Below are 15,246 nucleotides of genomic sequence, written 5' to 3' on the forward strand. Positions count from 1 at the left end.
ACCCGTGTCCAGCTCCATGCGGCATGGGGCTCCCTCTATCTGTACCTCTATATAAATTTTCTCTGTGCTGGGATGGGGCAACTGGAATACCTGGTAGTCCGTGATCTCCGTCGAGTTGCCTTGGTGCATGGTGCCGTGTGACCTGGGGCTCCTGGGTCGGTCATCTGATGCTTGTCGACGGGTGAGTCGAGCCCGACACACCCGGGCGATGTGTCCCAATTTTCTGCACTGCCTGCACTCTGCGTTGCGGAAACGACAGGTCCTCCTCTCGTGGTTCTCCCCGCAGCTTGCACAGTTCCCTCCTTCTCGTCGAGGCTGCTGTGGTGTGTGTGCTGCTTGAGTGCGCCGCTGTACTCGGTGTACTTCCTCCCTGTCAGATTCGGATTCGTCGGTGAGGTCTTCGTGGTAGACCCTCGGTTGGGATGGCGGGGCCGGTCGTGCCTCTTGCGTTGACCTCTCGGCGGCTTCGGTTGCCAGGGCTTCCTCCAGAGCAATCTGGAACGTGAGGTCTTTTTTTGGCGTAGAGGCGTCGTTGCAACATCTCGTCCCTCAGGCCACCGACGAGGCGGTCACGAAGCATGTTCTCCAACTCTGAGAAGTTGCATAACCGGGCGGCTTGGCGGAGGGAGGTCACAAACCCAGTTATGGTTTCCCCCGGGGCTTGCCGCTTTGCGTAGAAGGCATTTCGGCAAGCTACCACCGAGGGCTGTGGTGAAAAGTGCTCCTTCAGCCGTTCCATTATTGTTTTGTAAGAGACGGTAGCGACATCTCTAGGTGCAAGGAGAGCCCGGGCGATTTCAAACGTCTCCTCTCCACAGACGCTGAAGAATGTCGCCCTCTTCATGGCATCGTTGGTGACTTCTTTCGCTTGCAGGAGGAAGTTGAAACGGGCGGCGTACCCTTCCCAGTCTCCTGATGCTGGTTTGAATGGCAAGAAGCTGCTGTCGGTTGCCATTCTGGCTTCCTTGGGTCCTGGAGCTGAAGCCTGGATGCACGGTGCGATGCAGCGGTGCAGCAGGTGGCGGTGCTGCGGTGCAGTGCGTGGTGGCGGTCAGCTCAGCAGGATCCCATCCTCGTCGCCAGTGAAATATACTCGGAGTCGAGAGTGAATTTCATGCTCTTTATTCAGCTCATATTCATCAAGGAGAAGAAGAGAAGACGAATCGCTCTTTTCCCAAAACCATCTGCTTATATACATTATTTACACAATGGGCCTTGCGTGATTGGCTACTTCAGGGCTACACCTGTGGGCCAATTATATTGTGGATTGACTTCTGCCTGCAGCCTGATTGGCTGCTCCTACAGGCCAATCAGGTAGCAGATTCACTTCTGCCAGCCGCCTGATTGGCTGCTCCAGCAGGCCAATCAGGTTGCGGATTCACTTCCACCTGGAGTTGGATTGGGTAGCTCCCGCTGATTCTGAATCCTATTGTTCTAGGATTCAGCTCAGTACATAACAATTTCTTCAACAGGCAGAAAAATATGGTCTGGTAAGTGGTCTGTCAGGACCCTTGGCAATTTTCAAGTGGTCTGTGAGGGAAAAGTTTTCAGAACTACTACCTTTGTATGTATATTTTTGGCTGGAGAACTACTACACAAAATTCAGAAAAGTGCAAATGTGGAAGGTTTGCTGCGCTTTGATTTGTGTATTGTTTCACAAAGTACAGATTTCAATGCAAACTGAATCAAACCCGCCCCCCTCCCAATCTTTAGTGAAAGTTCAGTTTAGTTCTTCTGTTCCTGAAAGCAAACTTCTAGGCTCCAGATGTGCTCAGCAACACTCCCGTTTGTTTATTGCCTAGGGACACTTCTATTCCAGATGACCTGTTTCTAGAACATTCATCCTGATTTCTTTGTGGGGTTGTCATACAACATCAGCTGCTCATTGAGGAGACCTTTGTTTTTGGGGCCATGATACAATACCGCATATGTTATCCCACGCTTTCTAGTGAATTTTATTTGCTGCAAGATGTCCAAGTTTTTTTTTAAGTGGTTTGTTGCACACGAGTGCGAATTCCACTTCAGTTGTACAGCCCATGTCCTCTTTTTCAAGGTTAAGGTTTCCATCCAGGCAATTTTTTAAAAAATAAGGCAAAATGTCCAGGTTTGTTTGGTTTGTTTGGCACCATTAGTAGGTACCATTAGTAAGTGGCAATGCTACTAAACAGAAAGAAAACAGGAAAGTTCCCCCCGTTTCTCCTCCGTGTCAACAGACTATGGCCACTCTTACAATTTTCCTATCCCTATGGTGACTTGCAAAGTCGCCAGCACATCTGGCTTCTTCCACATCTGGGTCAAAAGATTCCGCTTTGTTAATTCCCTTTCAGCCGCTCAGGGAGCCTTGTGAGGCAAGACGTGATGCTACGCAGGGAGGAGCAAACTTGAACCTCTCCCTTTCGTGTGGTGGGCCCAGGGTGAGATTGAAGCATGTGTCTGGCTGTTGGGAGCTGAGAGAGGGCAGCAGAGGACTTGCCCGCCCATCTCCCCCTTTCACAGGGTCCAGCCGGGGTGAGGGCAAGAAGCCCTTCCTCCCACCCTGTACACCCAAATCACTGCTGCTTACGTTTTGCTGCTCCCCACCCAGCTGTGTACTAGGCGCTGTACAAGAGGCCGAAGCGATAAACCTGGAGTTGGGCTCCTTCTATCTTAAGGTGCTTAATGCCGACACAGGTATAAAACACCTGAGTTTGTCTTGCCCCACACCCTCCTTGCTATCTATCCCAGAGGCTCAAGCAGAGAAAGGGCCTTTCTCGTCACTTGCTACCTGAAGCTTTTAGCTGGAATTTGAACTCTGGGCCTCTGCAGCACATGTGCTTGGACACTAGGCTTTAGCCCAGGGGTGGGGGCTCTGTGTCCTCTTTTTTTGCTCTTCAGAATATGGCAACACCTGGAGGGTCATAGGTCCCCCACACTTGATCTAAACAGATCCAACAAGCCTGATGTCTGCCGACTGCTGCTCTGTACCATGTACCGTTGCAAACAATCATGACACAGTTTGATCTTTGGCTTATTATGTAGGAATGATGCCTTTGTCCCCTCTTCAGTGTCCCACAGTGGTTCAGATCTCATGTCCCGGAGTACATTCACTGGAATTTTGCCCATCCCTTTCACAAGAAAAACAAAAGAATGAAAGGAAATCAGTAACAATGTTCCTTACCCATTTGAGGAAGTAGAAACAGATACGGTAGGCCTTATGGTCTACTGAGCAGAGGGGGTGGAAACTGGGATTAAATTTTAAATCCACCATGGATTTATTGTGTGAACTTGGTCGGGTCCATTGTAATGTGTTGGCTGTTTATATGGAAGCTGCTAGAAATAATTTGGAGACATGGCAGTATATCTACCGTTGAAAATGAACCTCTGGGATTAACAATAGGGTAAGGGATTTTACATAGTTAAGGAGGTTAAACAAAACTGTGGCGGGGGGGGGGGGGGCTTGATAATATCGTTCCTGAAATGGATAGATAAACAAGTAGTATGATCAGAATAAAAATATTTGTCTCCATTTTATATTTGCTGAGGGGGGAACAATTAGAGAGGGCGTTTTCCAGGCATTTGATGACACTCTCGAGAAAGAAACATTGTTTGTTACTGTTATTGTTAAAATGCAATTTGGGAATTGTTTCCCTGCAAATTTGATTCTGTTTGCATTACAGCTGAAAGGTTTCTTATGCTTGCTATGTGCTGTAGTCCTGCAAAAAGGTCCAGTATAATAATTAAAAATTAGATGAATACAGGAGGCCAGAGCTTTATTTTGTGCTGTTCTTTTGATTCTGTCCTTCCTGTACGCAACCTTCTGCATAGGAGAGCACCCCAGCTTGATTGTGCAGCTGACCATTCCTCTAGTTCCCCAAAGACCCATTTCACTCTAGGAGATTGAACTCACACAAGGCAAGAGCCTTGGCAGGCTTCCAAGAGAATCATCTTCACCAAGAATTATTCCTATGTTAATAAATTTCACAAAGCAAGCCTGGTTAATTTGCTAATATATAAGCCTGCAGCGCAACATGTTTTTACAGAGGCTGTCTCATCCAAAATGAAGATTGTGCTTAACGCTAACAAGCAAGCCAGCTTCACAAACCATGGCTTGAAGTTGGGCTGTTTGAAACTGGCCATAGGGTAGCATTAAATCACGATCCCGTCTTCAGACAAAGCGAGAAGGCATGGTTAACAAAAAATGGAAAAGAAAGCTTCTGTAAGCCTATTCTTGGCAACACAAGAGGAAGAGAAGGGAGTGTTTGAGTCGGGAAAGAGACCAAACTAATTCCTCCAGTGCTAAGCCACAGCTCAGCAATACGTCCAAAAAGCCCCAGGAGTACAGCTTTTGTATCAATGAAATGTTAATTAAAGTCAAATAACAGTTCATGTTAAAGCTGTGATTGCAATATTGTTTTTTTGGGAGGGTTTTTTGGAAGCCCATTGGTTTTTGTTGGACTCTGGTGGACTTTGCTGAACTTGCTGGACCCTACTGTACTGGTTGACTGTGCTGGACTTCTTGGACTGAACTTGTTAGATCTTGCTGGATTCATTTGACCTTGGTGAACTTTGGTGGGCCTGGCTGGGCCGCTTTGAATCTTATTGGACCTTGCTGGACTTTGCTGCATTTTGTTGGGACTTGTTGGCTTTCACCTGAATCAAGTAACCAGTGCTGGATGGCTGGTGCCCTTTGGGGCTGGTTGGGTGGAAGGCAGGGAGACCAGCAATAGGTGGAGCAAGAGCAGGTGCCTGGCAGAGAGACAAAGAATTATAGTTTTGTCCCCATCCTCCTCTCTGCTGAATTGCACAAGGCAATGTTGAGACTAAGGAGGAAAAAGGTGGCACAGGCAGCGCCCGCCGCCACCCCCACCCCCCGAGCTGGTTATGCCATGCTGTAAATTTCAAATCAGTTCTCCATAACTTCTTCCATGATGAAAGCTGAATATTAAACTCCAGATCTCTCACCCAGTGTATCATTGCTGATTTAACCTTTTACGGTAATCTTTCGTATACCATTCCAAAAGCAATCTACCCGTTTTAGAAAGTAATTTTACAGTGTTTTCCCAACAATTCCTTTTTAAACCTTGAAGTTTCATTACTAAAACCCTTCCTTTTATCTATCTTTTAAAAATAATTTAATTGATGATATTGTAACCAGTCAGTTAATAAATCTCATATCCTCAAAATCCTTCAATTTCAACTGGTGTTCTGCTGCCCAGTCATTTCTCATATTTACATTTTTCAAGGATATCGCTTCCAGTGGGGAAAGCCACCATGGTGTTTTCTGTTCTAGTAAATTATATTTCTCCCATACCACACAAATTGATTTTCTTACAAAATGATTCAAGAATCCTTTATGAACTTTTGCCTTTTCATGCCATAGATATGGTCTAAAATATTCGTATTATTTTAAATTATCCATTCCCGAAGCCAGCACAGGCAGGATGCCTCATAATATAACCTTAGGTCCAGTAGGGAGAAGCCACCTCTTATTTTCAAATCGATGAATAATTTGTATTTTTTTCTTGGCCAAGAATAAAATACAAGAGCGGCAGTTTTCTGAGTCTATAATACATCCCGGAAACGCAGGGTCGTTCCTTCCATCTTGCGCCGGTAATCTGCGTCAAACTCCTCCCATTGAGCCACTGTGAAATAATTCTTCCAGTCACCAACTTCACCTGAAGAAATTCAGAAGCAGAGAGAGCTTCACCCTGTGACCACTTTGAAAGATGGCATCCTCTCTCCTAACATAGGGGGTTTCTGTGATAACTATTACTTGCCTTTCTTTTTCTTTATAATTATACAGGACCTTTATATTTATACAGGACCTTTATATTTACAAAGGTCATCCTTAGGGTGTCCAGCACACTGCATTTAGGTTTTGTACATATTACCCAGGTTGTGGCCTGAGCACATATGTTGTATACTCTACCTATGTGTATCTGCTCAGATGTAAGCCACATTGTTTGGTGGAACTTCCATGTAGATATATCTAAGATAGCAGCCTAAAGCTCTCAGGATGGCCTTTACCAAAGATGTCATGGACTTTGAAGAAGCACCAACTCAGGGTGAAAAGGAGAAATGAGCTAAGAGGAAGGCATGTTTGGCAAACCCTCACCGTGATCAACTCCCACCCAGAAACCTATGTCCCCACTGTGGAAGGATGTGTGGATCCAGAATTGGTCTCCACAGTCACTTATGGACTCAATATCAAGACCGTTTTCATGAAAGACAATCTTACTCAACTACAAATGATCGTCAAATAAGAAAGCTCTTGGTAAGTAACCACTTTGATTCCCTACAAAAGTCTAAGGTTAGCAAAATGCACTTCAGACCACTGGAAACATTCTCTGGGTGATACATTGGGCCCAGACTGCATAAAAGATTAAACTTCACTCCACTTCCCAATTTCACCCTTCTTTGTGGGGGAAGGGGGGGCAAATGAACTTGTGTAGCCGGAAACAACGTCTTTTGAGGTCTTAAAAGACTAGCGTCACTTACTCACCTTTCCTCATAAAGTTGCCTTTTGTTTTGTCGAAGATGACGTTGGGGACGGTCTCATAATTTGTCATTGGGTTCTTCTTCATGGTCTGGAATGATGCGTGGTGGACAATCTTCTGAAGGGCGTCCTCAGACAGTTCAACCTCCAGGAAATCTTTCACACGACGGACCTCGCGAGCCAAGTCCTGGCGGAGACATACAGATGGGTGTGGATGGGAGTGAGGTCGCAACAGAGCAACTTGGGACTGCAGTTTGCCTGTAAGCTCCAGAATGCCTCTGAGGTTCCTGAGAGTGCGGGAAGGAAACACTAACTGTCTGGCTGGTTCTTTTTCAAGAAGCAAAACCCAATGGTCTCTGGATCCCTTCCACATTTCTGCACTTGATAAATTTACTTTTGCATCACATGACTCTCTGTTTCAAACACACTTTTCCCCCCCAAGTTGTGCATCACACAGCCTTGACCTGGAGGCGGCAGTGTTAAATTTCACATTTCTGAGGGCAACCTGAGTGAGGAACATGCCCTCTGCACATGCTGGGAGATTTGTATTACTTCCAGGGATGGGAGATAAATTTGGCTGAGTTCGCATTTTAATGCAATGCTACTAATTTGCACTTCTTGAAACAATTAGCGAACTGAAATGCAGCTCTGAAGTTCAGATTTCTCTGAATTTTGCAGGAAAGTGAGCCAACAAAAAAAGGTGTACAAGAAATGCATACATTAGAGGAAAGTATACATAAATGGATCACAACCGCAATACCTTCCCTGGACTCTGCATTCATCACCTGAGGCCCTTGTTTGTGTACCTCCTCCATGTGAAGTCTGGAGTGTGGCAACATGAGACGGAGCCTTTTCTGTAGTGGCTCCTCATTGGTGGAATGCTCTCAGTGGCGGAGCTTCATGCTCTGGCACCGGGGGGGGGGGGGCGGAGAGCAGGCGGGGGCGGGGCTGGCGCACGTCCCGGAGGCGTGGCGTGCCGCCCACAGGGGCATGGTATGCGTCCTGGGGGCGTGGCACGCTGCCTGCGGTGGCGTGGCACCCAGCACAGGCGGGGGGGGGCAGCCATGATGGCACCCCACCAGGATCCCGCTGTCGGGGGCGGTGCACTCCCCCCGCACTCCTCTTCCTCCACCAGTGAATGCTGTCCCCAGTGAAGGTAATCTGGAGCCGCCTTTATATATCTTTAGGCACCATGCGAAAACATTCCTCTTCAACCAGGCCTTTGTCTGATTCATATTCTACACCCACCTCTTTCATGTCCTCATAGAAGAGGTACAGGATGCGGTGGTTTCCTTTCTCATCCCAGTAACACCGGACATGGTCATACCAAGAGCCCCAGGGAACTGAGTGACAAGTGAGATAAGATGTAACAAGGATTAAGTCTGTCACCTAGTTAAAGGAATCAATTAGTCCAATGCAATCCCACAGTGCTATCCCATCCATGTGTACTTAGAAGAAGTAAGTCCCACTCTGTACCAGGGGTACCTATTTCCAGGTATGTATGTAGCAGAGCTGGGAAACCGGTGGCCCTCCAGATGTTGGGGGACTCAGCTCCAGCCAGCATGACCAATGGTCAGGGATGCTAGGAGGTAAAGGCTGAATTGTTCAGTTTTCCTGACATTTCCCTAACCTTTAATTTGCACGTTATATTAAAGGTTTCAAATGGCGTTAAAGGCACTTCTAGAAAACTAGCTGAGTAAAGCACGAGATCTTGTTATTTGCTTCCGGAAAATAATCTGTTTGTAAACCGGGAATCCTCTCGCGAACCTGGAAGTATTTTTTACAGGAAAGGGGCTTTGTGCGAGTCAGCAAATGGGGGGGGGCGAAGAAAAACCAATGGAACCTGCTTTACATGAATCTATAAATTCCAGGAATCCCCAGATACTTTCTCTCTAACTCGGTGGCCTTCAACTGATGTGGATTATTGCAGCACCCTGATAGAAGGGGGATCGCAATGCTGTAGAGATTCAAGGTGGGTCTCAGAAAATTCAGTTGCTGCTGTTCTGATTCATTAGACACCCCCGTGACGTTTTTACGCTGTTTGTTATAGCTTTATCAACCCGACCCATCAAGGGTTAACTCAGACTCAGTGTCGCCTGACTGGACATTCCATGAGAGGAGGGGAATGGTTGAATGTTTAAAGAGAAGGGACAGCCGTTTTGTCAGTTGAGAGGGCGCTGGGGAGCGGGAGTGTGAGGGTGGTTGAAAAGAAGGTCTAGGAGAGTAGGTTTAGGTTAGGTAGTTTGGGTTATTTAGTACATGAGTAACAATGTTATTACCACTGAAACCAAGCTTGTACAACAGGAATACCTTAAAGCAACCATTACGTTCGTGAGAAATAAAATTTCCAGTGTTAAAGTGCCAATCAGAAAATTGTCTGTGTTATTTTCCAGCCAAGGTACATGAAACTCATTCATGAGGACACCCATTAAAAAGACAACATTTCCTTCAAGAGTGGAACTGTTAGTTTGTATCTTTGGGGTGCACCAAGAGGGCGAGCCAGGCAGACAGACCCAGGGTGTCATAAAGTTACCTCAGGGAAGGGGCAAGCTTTTACAGAAAGGGATTCTTAGAGGCAGAACTCCCTATACTGTGGGCGCAAGTGATAGTCTCAGATACAGCCCTGAACTTTAATAGGTACTTGGCCACGGTTGTGCTGGAAGAGGACTCTCTTTTGTATAAAAGAAGAGGAAATAGAATAAAACCCTCGAGTGCATGAGGGAATACAGAAAGGCTAAGGGGAGCAATGGGGGGAGGCTCGGCTTACCCCAGACCATCCCTGTTAGTTCTTCCAGTAGCACCTTAGAGACCAACTAAGATTGTCATAGGTATGAGCTTACGTGTGCATGCACACTTATTCAGAAGTGTGTATCTGAAGAAGTGTGCATGCACATGAAAGCTCATACCTATGACAAACTTAGTTGGTCTCTAAGGTGCTACTGGAAGGATTTTTTATTATTATTTTGTTTTGACTGCGTCAGACCAACACGGCTACCTACCTGTTAGTTCTGTTAATAACAGGAGAGGTAGAATAAATAAGACGGAAGCAAGGGTCTTTCATCACACCCCCTTCATCATGGAGAGGGAATCAGGGCACCCTCTGTACCCCACCCTCCCCATGCCCAACAAGTACTAATTATTCAAGATGAGTTCCTTCTCCTAGAACTGACCTTTGCCCTCCATGAATTTCTTAACATAGCCATCCCACGGCCCAGGGTCTGGCTGTGTCACGTTCATCTGGTCAAAGAAGAAGTAGGAGACCAGGTTGTCCTTGGCATTACGAGCAACATAGATCACCTGCAAGGGACCAGAAGGAAGAGTGGTATGAGGTCCAGCGCCGAGGGCCTTCTGGCGGTTCCCTCAGTGCGAGAAGCAAAGCTCCAGGGAACCAGGCAGAGGGCCTTCTCGGTAGTGGCGCCCGCCCTGTGGAATGCCCTCCCATCAGATGCTAAAGAGATAAACAACTACCTGACATTTAGAAAACATCTGAAGGCAGCCCTGTTTAGGGAAGTTTTTTATGTGTGATATTTTAATGTATTTTAATCTCTGTTAGAAGCTGCCCAGAGTGGCTGGGAAAACCTAGCCAGATGGGCGGGGTACAAATAATAAATTTCTTCTTCTTCTTCTTCTTCTTCTTCTTCTTCTTCTTCTTCTTCTTCTTCTTCTTCTTCTTCTTCTTCTTCTTCTTCTTCTTCTTCTTCTTTCAGGGCAAGATTGAGGGGTGGGGGGGTGGCAGGAAGGGATGAGGCAAGCAACACTTACTTACTTTGCATTTCTTTTTCCAAAAGCTTTTAGGAACAAGCTGGAAGGGGAGGTGGGTTTTGATCACACGAGGAGATGGGGTATCTACCAGAATGCTGACCCCTAAGGAAGAATCAGAGAAAGGGTTGGATGAGTTAGTCCGCTGCCTGTGGGGTTTTTTTTCTTTAACAAGTGGGGCTGCATGTGTGGGTTCTCTGGGCTCACCTGAAGGCACCGGGGGTGGAGAGCAAATTTCTAGAAATGGGATCCGGACGTACACGGGAGCTCGACGAGCTTTTTCTACATCGCCGCCGTTAAGGACCAGGTCAACAATCTCTTGAATCCATGTGGTACCTGAAAGCCCAGAGGAACAGTAAATATAGAAATCTGCTACAACCTCTATATGGGGACGCGGGTGGCACTGTGGGTTAAACCACAGAGCCTAGGGCTTGCCAATCAGAAGGTCGGCGGTTTGAATCCCCGCAACGGGGTGAGCTCCCGTTGCTCGGTCCCAGCTCCTGCCAACCTAGCAGTTTGAAAGCTCGTTAAAGTGCAAGTAGATAAATAGGTACCGCTCCAAGCGGGAAGGTAAACGGCGTTTCCGTGCGCTGCTCTGGTTCGCCAGAAACGACTTTGTCATGCTGGCCACATGACCTGGAAGCTGTACGCCAGCTCCCTTAGCCAATAATGCGAGATGAGCGCCGCAACCCCAGAGTCGGTCACAACTGGACCTAATGGTCAGGGGTCTGTTTACCTTTACCTAGAACCTAAAACCCCTTGGTGGATCTCACCTATAGAAGCAGTAGCTGTGAAAAAGAAAACCATGAAAGAAAATTGGGCAACATACAAAATGTTATTAGAAGAGAAAAACAATAAATTAAGATTAAAGGATTTTGAGGAAATTTGTATACTTGACAGATTGACTCCAATATTTCCAAATTAATGAAAGATTAAAAGGTAAAGGGACCCCAATTATTTTGGCATTTAAGGCATTTAAGGCAACACACACACACACACACACACACACACCAATCCCACAATCACCTTTCTCCCCTCCCTGGCAGTAAAAATAAAACCACAGTTCCATACAATGCACGGCTCATTGAAGATGCCCCAAATTAGCTTCCTGAGGTGAATTGACTAATCTTAGCTGAGCTGAAGTCAGGGTTTGGTGAATCTGTCATGTTTTTCTACATGTTACTTGGTTGGAGACCTACACTGCAAAATTTAAAGAAGTGTGAATTTTGAAGGCTTATGTTATCAGCCCCACAAGTGCCCCACAAGTGCTGTTGGGATCCAATTTGGCCCAGACAGAGGAACAGGAAGAAGTGGGGGACTATACCATGGGAACAAGGGGTGGAGAAAGGGGATCTCCCCTTTCCACTCTGGCTTCAGCCATTTGGGAGGGGTAATAGGGATGCCAGTTTGTCCGTGGAAGCTGGGGAAAGCTTTTATAAGCCAAGGGGAATGGCTGAACAGGAGGAGGCAGCCTTGTTACCCACAACAGAGCTCATGCTCAGCATTCCTGCAAGGCAAGAAAGTCTTACGAGTGAGTGCGTCACACCTCAACTTTAAAAACTTGGCGGGAGGAGTGGGGAAGCTTGTTGGGACATATTTGTTGCTCAGCCCATTTTGGAACTCCCTGCCCTGCTCCCAATTCCCAGCTCCAGAGGAGCGCTCCATCTGAATAAAGATTTCTTTAAATAAGTAAGAGCCTCAGTTGTGGTTTTGGGGAGCAGGAGCCAGGACATGACTGTGTTTTGCTTCACATATTGTTTCCAAAAGTGCTGACTAGGCAGGTATACCTTGAATGTGAACTGCATGGACTTTATCCCTCATCCATAGATCAAACAAATGCAAGAGCATTTGCCCACATTGCCTCCCCCTCTAATGTACAGTATAACTATTGGACATGCTAGCTTGACCTGTCCAACAACATCTGCAGGGCCACAGCCTTGGTTCACTTGGTTCACTGTTGTCCCCCTCATGCCTCCATTACATTTTTTTGAGCAGCAGGTACAAAAAAACTAAGCAACAACATGTCTGCTACTTGTATGTTTCACTTATTTAATATCATTCTCCTCAGTCCTGAGGGCTTTCAACACTCAAGCATCTTGCAGTCACTTAAAATATAAATAAATGCTTTGCACATTGCACAATGAAACAATTTTTTGGAAAAACAACAACTTATGCATATGTTTACGTTTATGAAATAATGTACCTTCCTTTCGGAAAGAACTTTTTCTTTTCTTTTTTGTGCTTTTAAAGCCATTTCCTCTGCCAAGATACATATTTATGTAGCTCCCTAAGGTGAGAGACAATTGAGCAACCCTACAGCAAAACAAGGGACGCAGGTGGCGCTGTAGTCTAAACCACTGAGCCTAGGGCTTGCCAATCAGAAGGTCGGCAGTTCGAATCCCAGCGACGGGGTGAGCTCCCGTTGCTCGGTCCGAGCTCCTGCCCACCTAGCAGTTCGAAAGCACGTTAAAGTGCAAGTAGATAAACAGGTACCGCTCCAAGTGGGAAGGTAAATGGCGTTTCCGTGCGCTGCTCTGGTTTGCCAGAGGTGGCTTAATCATGCTGGCCACATGACCCGGAAGCTGTACACCGGCTCCAAGTGCCACAATCCCAGAGTCGTCCGCGACTGGACCCAACGGTCAGGGGTCCCTTTACAGGGGTCCTTTTTACAGCAAAACAAACACATGAAGCCAACCTAAGGAAATAAACCTCAATTTCTGCTCCCTTTCTCCCGATTGTTTTATTGGGCCCAGTGCATTTCTTCACCAGAGCAGCAGTCACCAGGATGGGCAAATCTGTCAATTTTGGATTCTCTCTGTTTCTTACCTTTCCAGTCTCTCAGTTCTCCACATTTCCATGCCAGTTTGCTGTGTTGTTGTCATTTTAAAGTCACCATGAAAGTTCACCAGCCTTTTAGTGCGAAATTCCTCCATGTTTTTATATAGAATTTTGCCTAACATGCACGTTTTTGCATAGCAATTTCTCCCAGAACAATGCATTTTTCTATGCTGTTTTCACTCACACATGCATTTGGATGCATATTTTACCTTTAGTATATTAATTTTTGTACACATCAGCTGGCTGGATTGCAAAATTTGGAGAGTGCCAAATAGGTTGCTTCGGCTTTAAAGGTGATCCGATCTGCATATAATTTCTCCCTAACAGTTTGTTATGTACTGAGCTGAATCCTAGAACAATAGGATTCAGAATCAGCGGGAGCTACCCAATCCAACTCCAGGTGGAAGAGAATCCGCAACCTGATTGGTCTGCTGGAGCAGCCAATCAGGCGGCTGGCAGAAGTGAATCTGCTACCTGATTGGCCTGTAGGAGCAGCCAATCAGGCTGCAGGCAGAAGTCAATCCACAATATAATTGGCCCACAGGTGTAGCCCTGAAGTAGCCAATCACGCAAGGCCCATTGTGTAAATAATGTATATAAGCAGATGGTTTTGGGAAAAGAGCCATTCTTCTTCTCCTCTTCTCCTTGATGACTATGAGCTGAATAAAGAGCATGAAATTCACTCTCGACTCCGAGTACATTTCACAGTTCATCCTTATTTCCTGGATAACAGGAGAACTTTGAGGGTACTTTGAGGTTTGTCTCCTTGGTCTTCCCCCACCCCACCCCACCCGTTTCCTTGGAAGGGTGGCACCTACGATTGCTGTGGCCCTCCCCCTTATCTTCTGTTTTTCCTCCTGCAGTCGTGCAGCCCTAGTTCCCCACCCCGCTTGCTCCCCTTTCTGGTGTCTCACCTGCTTTGGGGTAAGTCGAGAGAAGCAAGTCATCTGGCCGCGCCTGGAAGTTTTCAATCGGAGCCCACTGTTGAGCAATGGGCTCCATCAGGGGGATCCCATGGACTAGCTCCAGCGGGAACCTCCGGAAGACCTCCTTGTGCTCGTGCAAGAAGTCGTTGTAGTCTGCTTGGTTGGCCATGGTCTGAGATGCAAGGGTATCACAAAGAAAGCAGCAGCCTCCTGCGTATACCCTCTGGAGTTGCTGTATTCTCTAAGAAAGTTCTCCACTTCCACTCCACAACTGTGCTTCTCTTTCTGCTTCCAGGCACAGTTGCTTACCAGCCTGTTTTATTTCATCACTCTTATGCAATCTAAAGGGCAACAGGCGAGTTCCTCATTCAGGAAAAGTCCAACCCCAGGAAACAGCTTAGATTTTATCATTTCAGCCCAGCCCATTGTTTTACCAGCCAACAGAATGGCTGCAGGGGGTGGATGGGTGGAGTATAGGCAGACTGAATTCTATACTTTTTCTCCGAACACTCCAAGAACCTCCAATTTGTTCATTTTGTCTGCTGTTTGCCTAGATCTCAAGAGTCCTCTGCAAGTAATCCAAGAATCTTGGCTGCTTCTTCTACCCTCAGCCTGAAAAGCAGGAAGGAAATCCAGACTTCACACAAGTTCTTTCAAAACACAACTACCAGTAAACTCTTTCCATTGCCTGGTGGAGGGATTTTATCGGAGCCATTGGCTTTCCTGTGTTGAAATTATTTGGCTCAGCGCCATAGTGTGTAAAAAAATAATAACTAAGAGATAATAGCAAGTACTGTAATAGCTAATGGAGGAATGATATAAGAGCCCCTCTGGGTATGTTGTTGTTGTTGTTGTTTAGTCGTTTAGTCGTGTCCGACTCTTCGTGACCCCATGGACTAGAGCACGCCAGGCATTCCTGTCTTGCACTGCCTCCCGCAATTTGGTCAAACTCATGTTCGTAGCTTCGAGAACACTGTCCAACCATCTCGTCCTCTGTCGTCCCCTTCTCCTTGTGCCCTCAATCTTTCCAACATCAGGGTCTTTTCCAAGGATTCTTCTCTTCTCATGAGGTGGCCAAAGTATTGGAGCCTCAGCTTCATGATCTGTCCTTCCAGGGAGCACTCAGGGCTGATTTCCTTAAGAATGGATAGGTTTGATCTTCTAGCAGTCCATGGGACTCTCAAGAGTCTCCTCCAGCACCATAATTCAAAAGCATCAATTCTTCGGCGATCAGCCTTATTTATGGTC

General features: G+C 46.5%; 1 protein-coding gene across 1 annotated transcript; it reads right to left on the reverse strand.

Moving 5' to 3' along the window:
• Positions 1-2,084: 2,084 nt before the first annotated feature.
• LOC118095482 (sulfotransferase 1B1-like) lies at positions 2,085-14,569 on the reverse strand. Its single transcript, XM_060281581.1, has 7 exons — positions 13,987-14,569; positions 10,442-10,570; positions 10,242-10,339; positions 9,646-9,772; positions 7,724-7,818; positions 6,482-6,662; positions 2,085-5,654 (listed from the first exon to the last, which is right to left on the reverse strand). The coding sequence occupies exons 1-7, from the start codon at positions 14,165-14,167 to the stop codon at positions 5,542-5,544; spliced, it is 924 nt and encodes a 307-aa protein (XP_060137564.1). The 5' UTR covers positions 14,168-14,569; the 3' UTR covers positions 2,085-5,541.
• Positions 14,570-15,246: the final 677 nt, after the last annotated feature.

This window comes from Zootoca vivipara, chromosome 13 (genome assembly GCF_963506605.1).
Source record: "Zootoca vivipara chromosome 13, rZooViv1.1, whole genome shotgun sequence".
NCBI classification, from domain to species: Eukaryota; Metazoa; Chordata; class Lepidosauria; order Squamata; family Lacertidae; genus Zootoca; species Zootoca vivipara.

Bases quoted from the DNA above. Each gene is read 5' to 3' on its own strand.
- LOC118095482 (XM_060281581.1), bottom strand. From the start codon at position 14,167: ATGGCCAACCAAGCAGACTACAACGACTTCTTGCACGAGCACAAGGAG. The intron at 7,819-9,645 runs GTCAGTTCTAGG...CTTGTCACTCAG, and splicing joins GAAATTCATGGAGGGCAAAG to TTCCCTGGGGCTCTTGGTAT. The intron at 6,663-7,723 runs GTGGGTGTAGAA...TGTCTCCGCCAG, and splicing joins TCTATGAGGACATGAAAGAG to GACTTGGCTCGCGAGGTCCG.